The 23,377-nt window shown below is 31.5% G+C and overlaps 4 protein-coding genes and 1 non-coding gene across 5 annotated transcripts; 2 read left to right on the top strand and 3 right to left on the bottom strand.

The window, feature by feature from the left end:
• Window positions 1–4,335: 4,335 nt before the first annotated feature.
• LOC113873840 lies at window positions 4,336–5,712 on the bottom strand. The gene is made up of 3 exons (XM_027512182.1): window positions 5,316–5,712; window positions 5,190–5,204; window positions 4,336–5,108 (listed from the first exon to the last, which is right to left on the bottom strand). The coding sequence occupies exons 1-3, from the start codon at window positions 5,710–5,712 to the stop codon at window positions 4,336–4,338; spliced, it is 1,185 nt and encodes a 394-aa protein (XP_027367983.1).
• Window positions 5,713–8,925: 3,213 nt separating this feature from the next.
• On the top strand, window positions 8,926–9,234 carry LOC113873666 (monothiol glutaredoxin-S6-like). The gene has a single exon (XM_027511903.1). The coding sequence runs from the start codon at window positions 8,926–8,928 to the stop codon at window positions 9,232–9,234; it is 309 nt and encodes a 102-aa protein (XP_027367704.1).
• A 4,587-nt stretch (window positions 9,235–13,821) lies between these two features.
• Window positions 13,822–14,207, top strand: LOC113873838 (monothiol glutaredoxin-S1-like). Its single transcript, XM_027512181.1, has one exon. The coding sequence runs from the start codon at window positions 13,890–13,892 to the stop codon at window positions 14,205–14,207; it is 318 nt and encodes a 105-aa protein (XP_027367982.1). The 5' UTR covers window positions 13,822–13,889.
• A 2,423-nt stretch (window positions 14,208–16,630) lies between these two features.
• Window positions 16,631–16,703, bottom strand: TRNAR-ACG. Its single transcript has one exon. It is a non-coding gene; the product is annotated as a tRNA-Arg (tRNA).
• A 1,189-nt stretch (window positions 16,704–17,892) lies between these two features.
• On the bottom strand, window positions 17,893–22,045 carry LOC113872735 (BTB/POZ domain-containing protein At1g03010-like). Its single transcript, XM_027510522.1, has 4 exons — window positions 21,954–22,045; window positions 20,574–20,640; window positions 19,048–20,244; window positions 17,893–18,551 (listed from the first exon to the last, which is right to left on the bottom strand). Exons 1-4 carry the CDS (start codon window positions 22,043–22,045, stop codon window positions 18,018–18,020), a joined length of 1,890 nt encoding a protein of 629 aa, XP_027366323.1. The 3' UTR covers window positions 17,893–18,017.
• Window positions 22,046–23,377: the final 1,332 nt, after the last annotated feature.

The following is a 23,377-nucleotide window of genomic DNA, read 5'->3' as shown; positions in this document are numbered from 1 at the left end:
TCACACACAACACACATAGCAATAAAAGGGTGAGACAATTTAATTCAATCTCCAACAGCAAAAGACATATAAGGGTTTCAATCACACAATTAATTATCAACACCCATAATCTATCAAGCAAATGCATATGCCATGAATGAGAAGTGATGCAAGTCCATTATTATAACTTAGTACATTTTGACACATGCATGTGGGCCCAAAACCATCAATATGTTTCTTTTACTCAGGGAAGGATCAGGAGTTTCACTGATACTTATCTGCCAACTTTGTTCATCTCATAATACAGTAACAGCTCTACTAATACAAGAATCTCTCGGGACCAGTCAGGATAGTAAAGTTTTGCAGTGAGAGTTTACAGCACAAGATGGCGAGCCTTGGCCACTGTCAGATTCAATCACACGTCACTATCCCCAAGACTACCATGGAGCCGCCCCTAGATTTCTTATACTTCCCTGTCCACTCATCACACTATCACATGTTCATGATGCATGTCCTCACTCCTAATTAATGTAATTAGAGTAAAACTTTAATTTTTCTTTTTTGTTAAGTACAATCCTTAACTTTTTCTTTTCTCAATAAAATTCGACAGAGTCTCCTCTGTAAATCAGATATTCCAAAATTTTCTTCTTCTTGTAAAACAACCAGAAAAATCCAGAATACTTCTAATTCATTAAATTCCACCTCCATCATCTCAAAATCCATGGAAATCGTATCTTCCCCTCTTTCTTTAAATATGTTTTTATGCTTAAAAATTTAAAACTTAATCATTTTTAAAAATGATTCAAGCCTTCCAAATATCCAATACTACTTTCTCAGTAATATAATTTATTTATTTATTTTTATTAAATCTATTTTCAAAAGAAGTCAAAAGATACTTGTACTATATATAAAATACATAATTATATATATATATATATATACCTTAAAAACATATTTTCTTCTTTCCAACAAGTCTTAATGGACATTTAGATTATATCAATCTATATGCTCACACCACATGAAACTATATTACTTCCAATCTTTACTATTATATGGCATTCCTACCAACAAGAATATCTACACAAGCACATAATGAGTTATAAAGAAATATTTCAATACAGCACTTCAACCATAAATCATTCCAATACATTAATTTAAATACACAAAAGACCTTACATATAAGGGAGAGTCCTTTTTCAATCAATTTCCTGATCTAAGGCAACCTTTCACACATGTCAAGTGCTATAACAAAATCTTCTAAAAATTATGGGATAGCTCTAAAACAACCCAAATTCATTTTATTTGATTAGAACAATAGAGAATCATTCCCTTATGGTTCTTAATGCCACCTATTGAAATAAAATTATCCCACCCCTTACCTTACGGATATTCTTTGATGAAGATATAGATGAATTTTTTCTGATTCTTTAGAAAACTCGAACAATCCAATCTTCGAAACGATCAACCTAATCAATTAATCATGCCTAAACATAATTAATACTAAGGAGATGCTAATTTTATACTCTTATATGTATATGTAAAAATTGAAATTTTCTAACTTTTGCTATAAAAGTCCGATTAACACAAAATTAGTTTCTATGATCTAACTAATATAAAGGAATAAAATGGAATTGAAAAACACTCACTTCACCTTCTCTAAAACTACATGGCAGCCAACCCTTGTGAGAGTTTAGTGCTTTTTAATCACATTTTTGAAAAACTAATTATGTAAACAATATAAGTCATGCATAGTCTACATATAGTACAAAAGAAAGTAAGTTTAAAAACCAATAATTTTGAAGTAAAGTAAGACCCATTTTTACTGTTCATGACAGCCAAAAATAGAAAAAATTTAAAATTTTAATCGGATGAAATGATAATTAACAACTAATTAAGCTTAATTAAGGATATATATTAAAAACATACCTTAAAACAAGCTTAAATGAGTGGAAGAAAATGAAAATGGTGAAAGGGAGAAGAAGGGGTTATGGACTTGGAGAAGAAGAAGATTTACGTAAGAAAATGGTCAATTTAGTCAAATAGATAAAGAAATAATAATATAATAATCAATTATTTTACTATTTTAATGTAATTAAATAAAATAATTATGAATAAAACTCAAAAATAAAAATAATTTATGCCAAACAATTAAAATAATTATAACATAATTTTTGACATCAATATCTCTTTGGTTATCACTTAAAAAGAAAAGAAAAGGAAAAAAAAATAATCACACAATTCCTGTGAACACATAAAACAGTATTAACCAAAAATTCAAAAATAAGCAATAATTACCAAAATAATTATTTTTACACTCCAAATATTATTTCTAATTAAAATATAATTTTTTATTATTTAAAATAATTCTTCTAGATTAAAAATGCTATTTTTATCCTCATAGAGCAATTTTAACCGGTATAAACGAGCATTTTTTTTTTCCAAAAATTGAAGAATTATAATCTAAATTATAACTATATTAACAAATTAACTGTTTAGGAAAAACGAGGATGTTACATATTGATTGTAACAGTGCTACTGTGATGTCTGGTCAATTTATGTGCACATATGAATTTGGACTTGAAGAAGGTCAAAGTTCCCAACTCAATCGGCAATTTAACTTTGACTTAAATATAGATGCAACTGTAGAAGAAGAACAAGTACATAAGAAGGATGTGTATCGACCACTACCAGTGACACCAGAGTATGGGCCTGTACCACAGGGAATATTCTCACCCGATGATCAATGGTCTATGCCAATGATGTCATGGGATGTCACGCAACAAGATAGCACATTCACCCTAACATCTGGTCATATGGAGGAACAAGTGCATAAGCAGGAGGAGGAGCATGAGCACGAGAAGGAGCAGGGTGTAGGTGATGATGCAAATAGAGGAGGAAGACAAAGGGGATTTTTTACACGTCTGTTACGTCCTTTTAGTCAACCCCCTGATAGATATAGTCCGTCATTAATCAAAAAGAAAAAAGACAAAGAAGGATAGTCAGGTTGTTAGTACTATTGTTGTTTACTTATTTCTTTGTATAATGTAATCGCATGTTATCTGTTCTTTGAATTTGTTTGAGTACTTAACTTTGTTATGTATTGTTAGTTTGACTAATTAAAACAACCATGTTTATAACATCACAAGCAAATCACATTGATAACTGCTACAAATATTTAGAACAACTCCAAACAAATAAAATTAATACTACACGACATCATCACAACTACAAATCACATACTTGGTCCTAGAGCATGAGGACATTCTTGTCGACTATGGTTCCCGGCTCGACAAAGACTACACCGTTTTGGTCTTCTCATTTCACACATATCCATTTCATTCAGAAAACGAGTTGATTTAGGACGACCTTTACCTGTGCGCTTCAAGCTAGGATTAGGACAAAGTTTTGGTCCTCTATAACGACGCCATGTGTTTTCATTCCCAATTACCGCAAACTCCTTCTTATAAACTTTGCATACTTTATTAATCGTATAAACATCATAAACATAAGCACGCCAATTAATGTTTTTACTACAACATGCAGCAATCACATGATGACACGGATATCTATCAGTATGAATATCACCACAGTCACAATACCTTTGCCTCAGATCAACTCTATATTCTTGCCTGTTAGATAAATCCTGAACATGGAAACTCTCACTTCGTCTATCAAATTGAGTAATACGCAAGTTTCTGGCGCCTACCTCATTTGATTAAAGTCGGGTTGTCACAAATTCAGAGAAAATATGTCCAGCCTTTCTTCATGCATATGCTTCACTCCCTTTCTGAGCAAATAACTCAGTCAATCGAAAGTAAGTTGCTCTTAATAGGGCAGTGATTGGAAGATTTCGGGCACCTTTTAACACTGAATTAATGCACTCAACCAAATTTGTCGTCATGTGACCCCACCTATGTCCTCCATCAAATGCTAGAACCCATTTCTCTTGAGAAATTTCATTAAGCCAGTTTGAGTAAACCTCTTTACGTTCCCGTAGACACTCATAATGAATATTATATTCATGTTCAGTTCTTGAATAACTTGAAAAAAAATACAAGGATTCATATTAGTACATTAAATAATATATATTTATTTGTTTAACATTTTTATTAGAAGTACAATAAGGTTATGAAACATACCCATGCGAACAACAAGTTTATGCAAGTATGGAGCCTTGAATCTTCGTAAAAAATTTGCCGCAATATGCCTAATACAATACATGCGAAAAGATCTTGGTGGTTTCCACTCTCTATTACTTCTTCTTATTGTTGTATTAATTGACTCGTGTCGATCAGAAATTATGCCAACACCATTTTAGGTGACAACGTGTCTGCGTAAATTATGAAAGAAAAAAAATCAAGCATCTGTTGTCTCACCCTCAACAATAGCAAAAACAATTGGCAAAATATTCTGATTACCATCTTGTGCAACAGCCACCAATAGAACTTCCTTGTATTTTCCATATAAATGTGTCACATCAACTTGCACAAGTGGTTTGCAATGTCTAAATGCTCTGATACAAGGACCAAAAGTCCAAAACACTTGGCAAAATATTTTAACATTAGGAACTAACTCATCAACACGATAGGCATCTACAACATCCAACTGAACAACGGAACCTCGAACACAGTCACACATTGCTGCACACCATTGCGGCAAAGCTTCAAACGAGGCTTCCCATTGACCATAAACTTTTTCAATTGCCTTTTGTTTTTCCATCCATGCTTTCCTATATGTTATCGTGTACCCATATCGAGACTGAATTTCACCAATAACGAGTTTTATCTTAAAGGAAGGGTCAGATTCAACCATTGGCTTTATACATTCTGCAATTGTGTCGGAATCCAATTTGGTGTGATCCTGAGAAATTCTTCCTCTTGTACATGTGTGCGGACCGTTGTACTTTCTAATCTCCCAAATAAACTCGTTTTTTCTAAAAGTAGCACGAAGAAGCCATCCATAATCAATTTCATACCTCACATATTTACAATAAAATATACTTGGTTCTGACTCAACCACTTTATAGTCCACTCCATTTGCTATACTATAACACTTAATTGCTCGTATAACAGTTTTTCTGTTAGCAAATTGCTTTCCAACATACAAGTCTCCGTCTAAATCAAAATGACCTATCAAATGTAAACACAAGTATACTAAATTAAAAAACTATATTTTTATTCCTCAACAACATTGTTAAAAATAACACATACCTAAATTTGCATAATCTGAAAACTCAGAGGCATGCATAGAATTGAGATTTAATGAACGCATGAAAGGTGGCTCCACAAATGGATGTTGTCCAATCACTGTGTTTGACAATTAGACCTCGTCATCACCATCGTCATCTACATCTTCATCTTCACTCAATTCACCACTTCCATATTCTCCTTCAGAGTCACCACTTTCATTGTTGACATTTATCCATTCTACCTCTCTGTTTGGGACAGTGCTTGCATATGCATCCTCATCTTCTTCGTCAATGTTAATTGCAATTTCTTTAAAAACAACATATAACTCAATAGCAAGAGTTGGTGGATGATATTGGTGATGTATTTGAAACATCTGTGCAACATCAGCATCGTTTATTATTGGAACTGTATAATATTGCGTGAAACCACCAAATATAGATATTGGACACCTATAAACAATACTTTCCACTATTTTTGGAAACTCAAATTCAATATTTTGAGTAAGCCAATAACACAGTTCGCCAAATGACATATTGTCTCTCATGTACACACATGTTGGTTTTTCACACCTAAATAACACACCTTCACGAGTGTTTGTAAAAATCTCGCCATTAAAATATATCAAAAGGAGTACACTCATTTTTTTCTCTATAATGATCTCTCCCTCTCTCTATATCTAAAAATTTAGATCTACTCACTTGCAATGTCAATGAAAAAGAACTCGGTATTTATAGGCAAATATTTTAAAAATCACCAATAGCGACTTTTAAAATTTTTAGATTAATTAATATTATTTAAAAGTCGCCAATGGCGGTTTTTTATTTTTTTCCTACTTCCAAAAATTGTCACTGGCGATTTTACATGTATATTTTTTAATTATAACATCAAGAGTCGCCAATGGCAATTTTTGCCATGAATAAATTATTATTATTTTTAAATCTCGTCATTGGTAAGTTTTCATTGTGATTTGATATATAAGATCAAAAAAAATCGTCATTGGTGACTTTTACGAAAATTCCATATTCACGTAATATAGTAAAAATTCTCATATTTTTTGTATTTTAAAAATAAAAAACCATACAAAAATAAAGTAGCCCTAAAAATATTGTATTAAAAATTGTGTTGAAAGTATTTATATTTTTATTATATAATCAAGAACTTAATTATTTTATAAGCAAGATAGCTTGAACAAAATTTAAGATGAATGGGGTCTTTCATCCCACCTATGTTAGGAAGGGTACCAATGGGTTTGCAGAGCAGAGTCATGCTCCCTGATCAACCATGGTATATGTCAACTTTCAAAGTTGTATTAATTATTTATATTTTGAGACAAGGTTGAGTCAATCTCAAATGGCACTTGAAGCACCAGAGTCCACAAAACGCCCTTAATGGGACAAAGAAGGGACTTATCTACAGCATTTGTGATTTCAATTTCATATACTACTATGACTCAAGAGTTGCGACTTTGACCAATATTCATAACAATGGTCCCACAATCAAAAAGAGTGTGAGCTGAGGGATATCCTGACCTTGAACTAGATGCAACCATAGTAGTAGGCATTATAGGCCTCACTGCTGATGACAAGTTTCTTAATTTTGCCCAAATTTAGGCTTATAGATTTTTGTTTTCAGATATTGTAATTAGTGTTTTTTAATCTCAAGTAAATTATTATTATCCTAATTTATTTATGTTTTTTAGTTATTAAGAATAATAATAATTATAATTTTTATGATTTTATTTATTATTTAATGATATAATCTAATTTTAAAATATAAAACAGAGGGATAGTTGAATTTTGCCTTTGCTTCAATTTCTTTTTGAAAGTGCCCCATGAGTAACCCAATCACAGCCCATTTAATTAGTGGGCTCTCTGGACGAAGGACTTAAAAGTCTCACTATAATATGGGTCATAAATCACCGGACCGAGCAGGGTCACATGGGCTTTACTATGGGTTAGGGCCTACTAATAACCAATTAAAAATAAATACATCTTGGAGTCTAAATAAATAATTCCCATCATTTCACGACCCAAAAAAAAAAAAGTGCCACCATTTTCAATAAGATGAAATGCTGGAAATTATGCACAATAAGCACCTGTGTAGTGATAGAAATATAATATAAATCATACATGTCATTTTAGCCGATAGTTAAATTCTTAGGATGGTTTGTAACATGATATGTATAAGAACTCACACGATTAAGTGGAATATAGTTAAATTATTTTTTAGCTATTTCTTTGTTAGAAACCATCATATTCATGTCAAAATCACAAGTTAAATTATAATAATTCTTATCAATTGATCCAGGTCTTGGGTGGCGACAGAGTTCAATTATTATCAGCAACATTTTTTTTAATAATAAAGAAAATAATTGCAGCATAAAGTAGGCCACCTATGTTTTGTTTACGTTTTGAGTACGAAGAACTCGAAATATAAAACCAATCTTCTGTGTGTCTTTACCAAATGAGTTTATGTGCTAAGTGTGTGTGTGTGCGCATATATATATATATATATATATATGGGATGAGGTCTCCCAGTTTGTGTAATAGGACTAATATAAAAATGCGACCAATAAGGCCCAATTAATCAAAAGCATGAAGAGACGACACGAGCAATAGCTGATTGATAACATATGCAGATTCACTACTGACATTTTGGCCTTAATGTTTTCACGTGAAGATTAAGTACTCAGATTCCACAGAATCCATTGATATTGATTTACACATTATATCATTGCGATCAATTCAAATTCGTAAACCAACCACAATCCAATAATAGCTTGAATCACATATTTTGCACATGTTTAAATGTATATGACTTGTGCTACAAATATGCAGGGGAATATAAGAAAAGGATTAAAGTTTAACTTAAGCATAATCTAAATCATAACAATCAGATTGTGACAGATTAAGTCTACCAACCTTTATCCCTGTGCTGAAAAACGTCTTCAGCTTCTGTATATAGTTTGTTTGACACACTCTTCCACCACTTTTTTCTTTCACTTTCATTCCTTTTCTATTTTTGTCTCTTCCTTGATCGCTTTTTTTAACCATATATTCCTTTTATCAAACGGTTACGGATCTAAAGGGACGTGACATTATGGTTGAGTTGAGTTAGGATTCCAATAGAAATGCAATCTTGGAGTTGTGGGAATCGCTCATTTATAATTTTTTTAAAGATTTTATTTTCAATTCAAACAATACCTTTAGTTCAAACTTCAAAATTATATAAATCAAAGCTTTATGATAATCTTTATCATGTGTTAGACCAATTGGAGTTGAAATCATGTAGCCCAGTTGAATTGTTCTGCCTCTTATGTTATTTGGGTGCAAAGTTACTGGCTAAGAGGAGTAAATTTTATAGTACAAGTACAAACTATATCAAGGTGATAAAATGTGAAATATTTAGATGGATATGGACAAAAAAAAAATATGCCTCATGCACGAGCATGAATCTTATTCTTGAATTAAATCTTGGGTACATTAGATTTACCTTAACAACTAGGCAACTTGTATCGATATAACACATGCAGTGTAGAACAAATATCAGGAATCCTCCGAATTTTTTTTCTACGATCTTATTCTTTTCCTATTATGACACATGAAGAGACAATGCAATCCCACCACTATGACTAAACTTATATATAGCTCTTTAACATTGCCAAGTTTCCACACGGCCAAATTCAGAAAAATTCAGAAACTCTTCATATGCTACATTAATACACAACATTGCTTCATCTATAAAATTTCTAGCTATCATGGACACAATCACAAGCATGGTATATGAAAAGCCTGTGGTGATATTCAGCAAGAGCACGTGTTGCTTGAGCCACTCTATCACATCATTGATACGTAGCTTTGGGGCAAATCTCACTGTTTATGAGCTTGATGAAATGACAAATGGCCAGCAAATTGAAAGAGCACTTGTTCAAATGGGGTGCCAACCAAGTGTTCCAGCTGTGTTCATAGGACAACAATTCATTGGCGGGTCTAAGAGAATTATGAGCCTTCATCTTCGGAATGAGTTAGTACCTATGCTCATTAATGCCAAGGCTATATGGATTTGAAGCAAAATTTATTTCTACAACTACTAAACAAATAAACATTTTGAAACGTGGCTATCTAGTTATACATATCATAGTTCCCTTTCGGACATTAGAATAAGGTCACAATTGTCCATCTAGTAAACAGCTTTAACTTACATTTTCTCTTTTTTGTTTCATATTTTTGTTCTTATAGTGTGTGGATATGCATGTCATGTTAGCATTTATGACTACCCTTTTTAAAAAAGAATATATATCTATATAATGAAATTTTGGCACGTTATTGCTTTGATTCTTTTTTTTATGTCCATTTCTTCCATTTCGCCAAAAAGAAAGTAGTATTACCGTTATAGGAAAGTTACTCACTATAGTTGTATTATGTTATAATTGGCTCATCTCTTGTATATACAATTTCGGAATACAATCACAAAGTGTCTAAAGAAACCATTTAGGTTGGTAAAGCAATGGGCTCCAATTAATGCCGTGTGTTGTAGGGACAGAGAAAGGCTTATTAACATTATGTATTGATGATAGTGTTAACATGGAAACGCAATGAGGTTCAAAATAAGGGCTCATTGATACGTTATCTCAGCCAACAGCTTCGTTACATATCAAAAGTACTTCAAGTAATTTCTGATAATATGATTGTAGGAGTTAAAAATTAAATAATAAAATGAATTAATTTTTTTTTATAAATTAAATTTAACTTGTGCTTTTGTGATTTTCTAATATTTATCAATCGAAAAAAGAAACTGCCTAAATGGGCAATGGATGATCAGACGAGAGAGAGCAGCCTTGAATTATGGACATCGGTTGCATACCATGAAATTTCAAGACGAACTACTAAATGAGAAAAATATTAAATATATTTTATATTTTTAAGATAATAAATATATTTAGTTTTTAGTTAATATTTAATTTGTATAGTAATAAGATTGTTATTAAGGGGATAAGCAAGAAGATATAACAAAGTTCAAAATAATATTTTTTTTTTCATCTTTCTTTCGTTCTTGAATGATGATGTCGCAGTCATTCAAATTAAATACGAACGCATGAACAAAACCTGTGCATAAACGTACGAAGTTTTTCAATACATTGTTGTTAAAATCAAAATGTACTAAGTAGTTAGAAAAGACATGAAATGAGCATCAAAACAACTTTGAGGTTAGAGTCAAAATCTTTTCTGTTTACCAATCTCCTAACCTAGATTTTTTTTAGCTGAGTTGATAATTTTAAGTTGTAGCCTTCTTAATTAACTAAAGTGATTAGGAATTCAGTTCCCACCGCCCCATTCTCACAAAGTAGGTTTCCACTGGGTTACGAAAGACACGTGTTCTCCTTATATTTTAAACGTTTGGAAGAATTAGTTCCTTTCAATGAAGAACACAAATTAATGGATGCTTGTTTTAGTACGAGGAAAGATTGAAAATAAGGAATGAATTGGTGGGTATCATTTCAATCTTTCTCCTGTGAAAGAATATTTTAGATAACTCATTTTTGTGTTGCTGTTGAGACAACGCTCGTTTTACTATATTTTATATTTTTACGTGTTGGTAATTGTTGAAAAATGCTTTCAACTCCCTTTTACGAGGGGAATAATTTATACTCTAGTTTTAACCTTCGTACTTTTTTATTAGTCACTACTATGCATCATCAAGAACCATTTTCTTGCATGAGAAGTCATGCATGTATCAAGGCACTTAGTATTTAATTCCTAAAAACATAGGAAGAAATATTTAGTACTAAATATGTTTGATAACTTAAAAGAGTTACCTTAACATAGGAAGAAATATAACTTGAGCAATATATGAAACTGTCCTCAAGAACCTCAACATGTCTTCAAAACAGAAATTATAAGGAGTAGAATTGAAGTGTGAATCCAAACATGCTATAATCGTATCAACAAGAGTTTTGGCAATCGGTTCACCATCTTTCAAGAGTATATGAACATATACGAATCTTTTATTTAGCAAATTTCGCCAACCAGTATCTAGAATCGTGAAATTTACCGTGTGCTAACAATTATCCATGTTGGGGCCAAAATACTCTGCTTCATTAGCCTCTCAAATTTGAAGACTTCAAAATGTATGAAGCCTACAAGAATTTTCAAAAGTTTCTAATTGAAAAAGGATGTTAAAAATAATTAGAAAATCAAAAGGTTGTTGATTTGCTAATTACTACTACATTTTAAGAGCCATTTTCCTGTCATATGAAAAGTTATGCATGGATCAAAGTGCTTAGCATTTAGTTCCCAAAAATATGGCATTTTGCATTGAATAGTTATTGTAGTACAGTGGCGTAACTGTGAATTGTGTTTGGAAAGGTAAGGATCACCTAAAAATCTAATATAAAAAGGGAATCTACTTTTTTATGAGTGCTAAATAATACCAATCCTCTTACAAATTTTCTCTTCCAAACATTACTGTGGTTTTTCCTACTAAACACTGATTGAACAAATCTCATTTTATGTACCTTGTATTCTGTGTTGCCAAGCACAATCTAAAATCTTATTTAGGATAAAAGAAAAGATACTGTCGTGATTTGATGCTTGTGCACATAGTAGTCTGCAGATAACCGTTTGGATAATTCAAATGACAACATTATGAGGATCAAGTGACCCTTCACTTTATTTTTGAGCCGTTTATACAATTGTGGAACATTTCAAGACACAGAACTTGGGACATGGAGGCACAGGGTTTCTTTCCAAGCTCCCACGTGGAAAATTCTGTTGCTAGAAGAATACGAATAATGTCTACATGTGACAGGGCAATGTAATTTTAATGTTATCTTGCAATGGAATGGCCGAGAAAGAAAGATAATGGTCCACAGTAAACTTTTAGAAGAGTCTTTATATGAAGAAAAAGAAAAAGCAGTATAAAGAATAAATAAAATTCACTGGTGAAATAAGTTGTACTGGATTTTTTTCTCTTATAATTTTTTTTAATCCAAACTAGATCAATATTTGACATGAGACAAATCAAAATTGACATGATAAACTCAATTTTTCTTTCACTCATTTGTTCTTTTTCAAGTGTAACTAAATACCAAATGAATCACTTCTTATTTTGTGTATTCCCATTGACAAATACTAATGCAATAATGACAACAATTGCTGACATTGAGTAGATGACCTCCCCCTCTGGTGTGTTTGGATAATTAACTTAATTACGTACTTAATTATTTTATTTTTTTTTCATATAGGGTTTTACAGCGAGAATTTGATTATAAAACTTATTGAAATAAACTACAAAATATTATTTTGATAAGCTGTATTAAGAAGCATGTTAAAATAAGTTAAAAAAAGCTTTACAAGAGTCATAAATTTATTTTCATAAACTCTTCCAAACAAGCTTAAATCAACCATTTGACATCGTTGTTATCAGATGGTATTTTAATGTTTGCAAAAATCACCAACAAGCATAAGCTCTCTACAAAAATACAAAGTGGCCATAAGTTCCAGATCAAACTTTGCTAAAGTCGTTGTTGTGCTTCTACACTTCGCAATACTCTCAAATCAAATTTGAGCTTTCTTTATTAGACTTTTGTATAAGATTGAAGTCTCCGCTTGATAAGCTTCGAATGATAGGAATCAACAAAAGATGCCTGAGAAAAGGCTATGGATCCGTAAAATAATCAGCGAAGCAAAAATAATGAAAACCAACCCACATGAAATACTTTTGAAATTGTAGCACATAGAATTGATATACTAACTCTATTTATTGCCCAAATAGTCAATGAAATACTAAACACAGAATCGTAGATTGAAAGGAAGACACCAAAGGCTTGTGCAAAGTTTCCACTGTGTGATAAGATTCATATGCTCCGAAGCACAGAACTTCTTCTCGGCATCTTCCACTTATGTAGTACAATGTGGGAAAAACGAAAATTCGGTGGGTACCAAAGGGTAGCGTTTTCTGTTCCCATTTTCTATGTGGTCCCTGCGTGGATTGTAATGATATCTGGGGCCATGATTAACCAAAATTAGCACATGCTATCAGCCATGGATTACCTTTAAATCAACATCGTCTCCCTACAAATATCTCTTTTATCATCTTTCAACTCGGCCTTCAATATTTGGGATTTAAACTTGATGCTTATCTTGTTAAGAGATGAAAGTTGCAATGTTTTCAAACCTAACTTCTCTCCAACTGTCCATTTTCTATGTAAACACAATAAGCCTCTCAGAGTTGTGTCATGTAAAAACAAGGAGTAAAAAACACAAAGGGTGATAAATTTCCCAGCACTTATTTTACCAACATGCCAATGTATAATGATTAAATAACTTCGGAAGATTTAGCCTTATCCTGGGATAATTTTCACAATGCAATCCGCAGTTTAACCTTTTAATATTCCATGCCAAATATTCATTTGCAAATGAGCTTCAATCGTAACATAGCCACGATCATGGGTTGGATACAATGAAGCAGCAATAAGATAAAGCAATCAAATAGCGAATATTGAGAATCCACTGATGACATAACTTTTAGAACGTTTATTCTTTTTCAGATGTTATTCTACATTTACAACTAACTATTCAGTGTCATCTACCGGAATAAACCTGCTGAAGCCAATATAAATAGACCTCAAGTTCAGGAGAACAAAGCAAAGCAACCCAAATTCAAGTCATATATAGCATAGTTTTAAGTCTTACTCTTTTTTATTACTCAGATATTGTAGCAATGGGCATGGTGGCAACATTAACTGCTGATAAGCCAGTGGTGATCTTCAGCAAGAGCACTTGTTGCATTAGCCATTCTGTTAAGGCTCTTATATGCAGCTTTGGTGCCAACCCTACAGTTATAGAAGTTGACAAAATGGAAAATGGTGAGCAAATAGAGAGGGAACTGATTCAGATGGGTTCACATCCAATTGTACCAGCCGTGTTCATTGGACAACAATTTATAGGTGGTGCTGATCAACTCATAATCCTCAACGTCCAAAACAAGCTTGCCCAGTTGCTTTTGAGGGCTAAAGCTATATTTATCTGGAGTTCCTAGCCATGCAACGCATATTCACCTCAGAGGATCAAACAATAGGTTGTAATCTTTTTCAAGCTCTTGACATGTTAGAATATTACTATGTAGTTCCTATGGCTATGTCGACTTTGAGGTTTAATATAGAGCTTCTTCTAGTCTACTTGTACTCTTAATTCTTCGTTTCTTGTTCTTGAGCAGAACTTCATTATTCTTAATTTTGTATAATGCAAGCCACGCCTATGCCTGACATGACCCTGGCATGCACGTATTATCAAATGCAAGACTCGTTTATGAAAGAATTTGAATGAACAATTTAACTTTATATGTGAAAGTTGACAAATAACCCTCCCGGCATAGAAGAAAAAAATCAAAAACTCTGGAAATACTTCTCTTTAACGTATTTATGTCTATCAGCCAAAGTTTATTAAAACAATAAAAATATAAAACAGTGAAACATTAACTTATCAATAATAGGCATGTTATTTTTATAATTTTTTAATAAATTTTAGCCAATAATTTAAAATATGTTAAAAAAAAGTTTGTTATTAGTATTCCTCAAAATAATAATATAATTATTCAGACAAATTTAAAGAGATTATTCCATAATAAAATTGTTTAAAATTGACTAATTGTTGTATTTATTTGTTCAATATATTAAAATAGGTATATCTATTCAACCCAATAGTCATAATTTATTATATTGAAGGAACATGAATTTAAAAATAAATAAAATATTATAAAATTATCAAATATGCTCCGAGAAATTTCAAAATAACATTTTAAGAGTTTTGAAAACGCATCCAAACATGGTATTAGTTTCCTAAACCAAACTTAATACATATTCGTTGATGTATACGAGGGAGATCCTAAGATAGTATGGGCAAAGAGAAAATATAAAGAAATAAATACATAACGTTGACACGTAGATGTTGAGGAATCCAAAGCCCCACTGTGATGCCAAGAACTGATCTCGCACTACCCACTACCGATGGCGATTTTCTTCAAACGCATATGCCATTGTACCTTTCACTAGTTTTGCCCAACAATAATTAAGCTTCATTCGTATTAACATTAACACTTATTTGTGTATTCAGATACTTCATAATATCGAAATTTTACACATTTAATAAGAGCAAAGCAATATCTACACGAGATCAATTGATTAACAATAGATGAGAGAATATGAAACTATCATCAGCTCACCATATCGTCAAAGTTGAGTTTTTAACTCATGCAAACCAGTAATGATATATCTTCTACTTATAAAGAAATTATTCCCTTCCCTTCCCTTCCTTTATTTGTTTATCTTTTAAAAAAAATATTTCTATTTATTTATCCTCTTAAAATCTAAGATATTATCGATTATTAATTATTATCTATACGTTATTTTTAAATATTTTACACACTATAAATGAATAAAAAATACTAATGAAGGTCATATAAAAAAACTTAAAAGTAGTATTAATATGAATGAAAATATTAATTATATTTTTAATTTGAATATTTTTAAGAGGGTACATTTTTAATATGCATTATTAATAACGATTGTTCCATTATATTAAATAGAAATAGATTTAAAAATAAAATTTTGAAAATTAAATCAAATTAGATGGTATTTAAAATGGATAAAAAATAAAAAATACTCAATGCAGAATAAATCGTGTAGTGTAATAAGAATATATAATAATAACTCTTACAAATATTTTTATTCGAACTCATATTTAATATATATATATATATATATATATATATATATATATAAAAGTAAATCGCCTATGACAACAATTATTTTAATTGAAAAAGCTTTATTTTAGTAGTGTAAAAGTGTTTGGATAAATAACTTAGTTAATTGCTTCTTTAATAAACTCTTATTATGTGAGACTTTATACCATAACTTTAATAAATTATACAAAAATAAATTAATAATTTTTTTTATAAACTCAAATAAATTCTCTTCTTAAATTCTTTTAATCTTTTCACGAGACGACGATATAAGCACTTTTTGTTTTCAATGAAATGGATCCAAGTTCAAATCTCAACATGGGTGGAGGGTAAATTATCCAATTAACTAAGGAACACAAAATATGTAAGTATTAAAATATATTTTGTTAATTATTTTCAAATATTTATTTTTACTTTCACAAGAAATGATATTTTCATTATTTATTTAAAGATTGAAAACGATATTAATTATTGTATTTTATTTAAATATAATAAAATGCTATAACTATTTAACAAAAGTCATGCTATCTCAATGGTGTCATATTTCAGACATACCCAAGTGGGAAGAAGGAATAATCATGTCCTTCACAGTGATGAATTTATCAATGTACACACTCCATTTTAGACTATAAATAAGTGAAGGAAAGAGAGATCGAGATTAAAATAATAATAATAAATATTTGTTGATAATTTTTTAGCACCACGAATCCAAAATAACAAAACGACTCCACTGGGGATCGAACCCAGAATCTCTGGTTCCGTAGACCAGCGCCTTATCCATTGGGCCATGGAGTCTCTTTGTCTCATTAATTACTTCTGTATCATCTAAAAGCTAATTATTTTTTTAAAAGGATTCCTAAATTATTTTTGAAAGAAGTAGATTTAAAAATATGATATTTTCTTATTCATTACAAGTTTTAAACAATATTTAAAAGGTAAATATTTTTATTTTATTTTTCTATGACATAAGAATAATGTTATTTTATCATTCAGCTATTAAATTATTCTCAGTTCTTTTTGTCACTAGTTATGTTATTCGAATCACTGAAAATTGACAGCGTATATAACATCGTATGCCATTATTTTTATTTTTTTATGTATACAAGCATCTTAAAAATATACTTAACAATATAAAGGGACATTAAGAGATGTCTACTTTTACTTTTAGTAGTACATCAAACATTTTCCTTTTAACACATTATTTTATTTCAATCATGTAAGTTCAAAACATTTGTGAAAATATAAAATGCAAACTAAACATATTTTAATTAAAAAAACAATTATAATAATTGAATAATTAAAAAGCCATTCTTATAAATATACTCTAAAATAAATACGGCATTAATGATTTTAGGACAGATCATTAGTTGCTAACACTAATCGTTGGATGAATCTTTGGATAAATATAAGCGTTGTGGGCGAAGAAAACTTTTATGTAATTAAAAATATTTGTAACATAAAAATATGAAAATGTTAACATTAACTATTAAGGTTGACTTTAAATACTTAAATGTAATTTTTTAAAATATATATTTATTATATTAAAATACAATTATTTATTAATAAAAATTATTTTTAAAAAATTAACTTTAAAAACTGATGTTAACAAAAGTGTCAAAAATAAGATACAATAACCTGTCGGTGGAGCTCGTAATAAGAATGTGAAAATGATGTTACTACATAATAATATCACTTATAAGTTACTAACTTAGAAAAATTATAAATTCCTTTTTCCTTTATTCCTACAAATTTTTCCTAAATACTAAATAAAAAAGTATTTATTATATTTTATGTTTCCAACTTAATAATACATAAATATTTTCATTTAATACTTTATAAAATCTTTTAAGAAGATTACTAATTAACTCGTGTCTCATTAAACTCTAATGATAGAGCTTTTGAGTTGAATGATGGAATAGAAAGGAAATTGCAGCAGCTCAGCATCATGGAATGTGAGAAAGCAAGCCAAAAATTTGATGTCTCAGAACTGTTAAACTCAAAAAATAAAATAAAATAAAATAAAACTACCCACTAGAAAATAGTGACAATCACGGCATGCATCATATTCATACATACTATACATTATTATATTACAGAGTTTTTTGAGTGTCATGAAACTGAGTGACGCCTTCTCTTAGGAAAAGGGAAGCGAGTCTCAGACGTGGCACCATTTGGCTTGATGCTATTAATCCGAAATAGAGCATTGAGTTTGCATAGTTTTTTGGTGAATGATTTGAAAAGCTTGTTGGCAGGGTGGGACCTTACTAGTTCTTGCTTCATAGAAACATGGTCTTTCTCTAAGTCAGTGAGTCTCATTCTCATTCTTGCAACTTCAAGTTTGAGCTCTCGGTTCTCTCTTCTCACTGATGCATAGTTGTCTCTGGGGGAAATGGCTCCACTTCCTGCACCACTTCCTGAACGTTGAGGGAATTGACCATTTAGTCCTCCAAAGAAGAATTGGTTGTGCCCTCCGTTCATTGCATTTCGAAGCCTTATTTGCTCGAAGTATAGAACTTGAACTGCCATTTGCACTGGTAGTCTTTCATTTTGTGCTGCATGGCTGCATGCTTCTTGAGACAGTTTCTGACAATCTATGGTTTTGCAGAGTCTGTACCTCTCTGAGTCCTTTATGTTTGGATGAACCTAAAGTACAAAAAACCAACCAAATTGGTAACTAGAACTAACAATTAACAACAATGCTATAGTTTAGAAGATACAAGGTTTAATTTAAATTTGGTTTTACATTTAACATTAAATGATGTTTCAGTCTTACATAAAAAAGTTAGTACTATATTAAATTTGAACCGGTACTTAATATTGTTTTTTATTTAAATTTATGCACTTGCATTTCATTTTAGTCCTTCCACAATTTTTTTTTTAAATTTTAGTCTCTACATATAACATATAACATGTAATTTTTTTATTTTAATCCCTACATGAAAAATACACTAATACTATTATAAGCACAAGTCAATTTATAATTTTTCTTTCATATAAGAATTAAAATATAAACTTGTTTATATAAAAATCAAAACAGAGAGCAAAGATTACATATGAGGAATAATGTTATAATTTAGCTTTTTGGGTTTATTTCTTAAAATTTGTAATGAAATGTTGGTAATGGAGAAGCAATTCTCACCTTAAGAAAGATATCAACAGCTCTATAGAGTCCATCACTCACAATACGTGCATGATCTGGAAGTAGTTCAGCAAGTGATATGAACTTTGATGGCAACAAGTTTGAGTCTAGTGCTACTTCAGCAAGATAGTTGTCCATTAATTTAGACACCTTAAGAATTGAGCTTTGTTTTGGAGATCCTGGGCTGTCAAAGTCATAAACCATTTCACTTTCATCTCTCAAGTGACTATCCTCCTCATCCTCCTCATCCAAGTTTAGAAAATTGGAAAATATCCTCAAAATGGAATCTGTGTCATAAATAGTGCCGTGTGTGTTTTGATATGAGTTCATTGGGATTAGGATGTCTTCAAGAATTGCCTGGTCAAGTTGTAAGCCAATCCTTCTCTCCAAATCCGATCTGCAAGAAGTGGATGCTGATGCTGCTATTGCAGCTTTCAACAAACTAGAGAGAAAAGCCATTGGAACAGGGCTTTTCCTTGATTGAGTTGGTAATAAGCTAGCTATGGCTTCAACAATGACCCTTTGTTTCTTTTGCAATTCTAAGTCTGGTGAACTTCCTTTGACTACTTGAGGGTCTCTAACAACCATCCCTTGAAGAGAACTGTGTGCATAGTTTATCAAAATTTTACTGATCATGTCTTGTTTTAGCCCCTTTGATTTCACTGCAGATAGAACTCTTTGGAAGAAATCAAGACTAAGAACGTTGAGAGATTTTCCCCACCATTCTGAGGGTGTTTCAGGTTCCATGTTTGATATGGTTTTAGACGGAAAGTTATGGTCAAGTTTTTGCAAACCAGAGGTAAGTTGTTCTTTGCATGCATTGTTTGCAATTGCATTGATTAGCCTGCTAACAAGGTTGATCTCTTCCGAAATGGGAAGAAGAGTTTCACAACGGTGAAGAACTGATATTGTGCTTGATATATTTGGAAGCACTGTGTCATTTAAATATGCTTCAGCTCTTGTCTCTAAGTTTTTCTCTGCAAACTCTTCTGTCATTTGTAGAAAATGTGCTACACATTTTAGCATAGCAACATTGGAGAGGGTGAACTCAACATTGATCCCATAACAGAATTTGGCAGCAAGCTCAAATGCCTCTGCACCTCCTGGCACATTTGGGAGACTAATGCGTGAAACTTTAGAATCTTTTGCTTCTAACAGTAGTTTCCTAATTCTTCCACTCCGAGAAACCAGTGGAAACTGTAGGGGAAAAAAAATGCAAACAACTTAGGACTTGCAATATTGTCTCTCTCCTTTTTTTTTTCTATTATTTTCTTTTTCAAACTAATGCATGATTCATAAAGCATTATGTACGTTCATGATTTTATTACTGGCTGTTAATGTGTAGTGTACTAATATTGAGCTTGAAATTCTCTTCAAAGGTGTTAGTGTTTTACTTATGTATAAACGATCAATATTCATATATATGATTGGTAGGTAAATTCTGCACGGAAAAATGTCATTTATTTATCAACACCATGCTGAATATGCCAGTAACCTATGAGAAAGGCAACTTGTATTTTATTTACCTTGTGAAGTGAAAAGCTTGAGGCTCCAACTTCAATGGTAAGATCACTGGAGACATCAGATATGGGCCTGTAATTTATAAACCTAGCTGAATAAGACATGGAAATTTCAATATAAACCAACAACAGCAGCTATGCATATTACTACCAAAATGAAATTATCAGAGAACTTGAAAGAGTCTTTTGCTGCAGCATGTATGTGCAATTAAATGTACAAGATGGAATTCAACGTTTGTGTCTTGTACACCACAAACCGAAAGACAATGCAATCTTCCAAGATCAAGTACTTAGTTGAGAATGGCCCCCAACTCAATAAATACAGAATTTGATGAGTGGGACTACTTCAGCAGTACCTCAGACAACACAGTTACACGAGTTTTAGGTCCAATTTAATATTGCAAGATTCGTTATATTGTGGAGCCCATTGATCCAAATCATTAACAAGTGACCACCACATGTAAGAAAGGGAAACCATTTGAGCCACACAAGTATTGTCATGTTGATGTTTAAGTGTGATATGTGTAGCCAAGATGTTTTCATGTAGTCGATGAGCTCTTATTATTATAACATTTCCTACTCATTTAAATCTCTCCAAACATATCCTTAGGTAAAAGCATGAGAATAATTGAAGACAAACATTATTTGGCGCTTTCATACATGACAGATCAGAATTGGACATTCACCATGCAGCACCATATTGTTGTCTAGTGAGTACAGGACTACATCAAAGTCAAGGTTGCATGTTACATAACAGCTTTATCTACCAATCTCAGCGTTTAAATTGTACCGTGAAGGCTAAAAGTGTTGCTTTCTACCATGAGATTGCACAGGTTGTGAACAATGACCAAATGAAATGAGGAGTTGTGGAATATTGAAATTTGAATGAATACAAAAGAGATGAACACACACACGAGCAAGACGACAAGACAAAATGAAAGTGTCCTAGCTGGTGTTCCTTCTCACAAACTGAACTTTCAGAATCCTATAGGAAAAGGACAGTAGACCCAAAAAAATGAAACCTCTAAGAATTAACCTTGGAGTGTCACGAACCATTGTCCCAAAAGCTTAAGCTGATAGGTAAAGACAGATGAATAGTTTTATAATTTTTTTTTTCTGTATTTCATTTATGTGATCAAAACTTAAGATCAAATTATACTTGTAGGTATCTGAAAATGACTCTACAAGGTAAAAGAAAAAAGCTATGTTTTGATGGGTCATTAGATCAATTTCTAGAACTACTGTTTGCCATTTTTCCCATTCATTGAAAGCCTCATCACATTTATTCACTTGCCTAGATGTATCAAAATGCTCTTGTAAACAACACAAAATTCAGCCTAAAATAATGAAAAATATATATACATAACTTTTGATATAGAATAGTACCATTCAGTGGCATGTCTTATGCTTGAACTTGGACGAAAGGTCCTCTTCCCTGAAATGCTGGGCTTCAGTTCTCCAACAGTGACAACTCCCATCTTTACCAAACCTGACAGTTGTGAATTCTGATGCCTTTGCACCCCACTAAAATTGTCACTCTCTCAGTGAAGTTACTATGCTAACAACCTAATCCATGCCATGCTAGTTAATTAAATCAAAGCCACAAGAATACTATGTATATATCATTATTCTCTTGGCAGATTCTTATGTTTCAGTCTCTTCATTCTCTATCCGTGGAAAGTTGTAGCCTTGTAGAGAAGTGAAAGTCACATGAATGATGAATGAACTCGTGCAGTGAGTGATAAACATACTTTATGAGTGTTTATAATAAACTTAATCTAAAGTCAAGGAGAATGCAGGTGTGCTTGCACTTTTCGGTGAAAGGTAGAGAGTAAGTGGACTTTTTCTTTCTTTTACATGGTTTTTGTCTTAAGAAATTGCAGGAATCAGGAAGAGTTGCACTACTTTTGGGAGTTTTAATAATGGCTAGCGAAAGCTACTCACATAAATTTAGCAAAAATTAACTCATATTATGTGTAAAGATCACAAAAGTGGAAATTAAAATGATGAGTTGGATTGCATAATATAATGAGAACCGTGGTTTACTATCAACTCGGATACATGTGTTAAGTTATTGACTTGAGTGATGGAAGTTTTAGCCTGTAGAAATCCCATTACTTTAAAGTGTTTTTGCAAACCTAAATAACTATGACTATGTTAATCCGTGGCAAAGAAATAAAACTTTATACCCCCTTTTTCTTTTATTTTTTCTTTATTTTTTTTATCTGTTTTTCTTTTCTATCTCATCTTTTGTTTTATCTTTTTTTTTTAACTTATTATCTCTCTCTTTCTTCACTCATTTAACACCCAAAAATAGGTGCCAACATATATGTTTCCAACTTTTTTGGGTACAGTCTACAACTTGAGCTGATTGCCTGACTCAGTGGGCTAGCTGTTGCAATTTAGTGCATTGTCTAAGTCACAAAAGAAGGCTAAATGAAGAGTAATTAGAGATACGTGGGGGACACCTTGCCTAATCACCTATTCTCAATTCTTATGAAAAGAACTTTTATTTATGAATATTTTATGTCAACACTTATTTAAATTTTGTTATTATATCACATCACTTGTTACATTTATCACTTTTTTATCTCTTATATTCTTACATCTTTAAGTGTAGACAGACAAATGATGACCATCAAACATTTTTGCTCATGAACAACTCAAAAAGACAATTAAAAGATGTTCCCTTTGATTTTAGGAAAAAAAAAATAATATATATATATATATAAAACAAAAAATACAATATCAACTTTTAGATATTTGAATAATAAAATTATCTTCCATCTCCTTATTCGTCCTTTCCAATT

The sequence above is a fragment of the Abrus precatorius genome, unplaced genomic scaffold, assembly GCF_003935025.1.
Source record: "Abrus precatorius isolate BTA unplaced genomic scaffold, Abrus_2018 Scaffold7, whole genome shotgun sequence".
In the NCBI taxonomy this organism is placed as follows: Eukaryota; Viridiplantae; Streptophyta; class Magnoliopsida; order Fabales; family Fabaceae; genus Abrus; species Abrus precatorius.
This window is presented reverse-complemented; position numbering and strand designations above follow the sequence as displayed.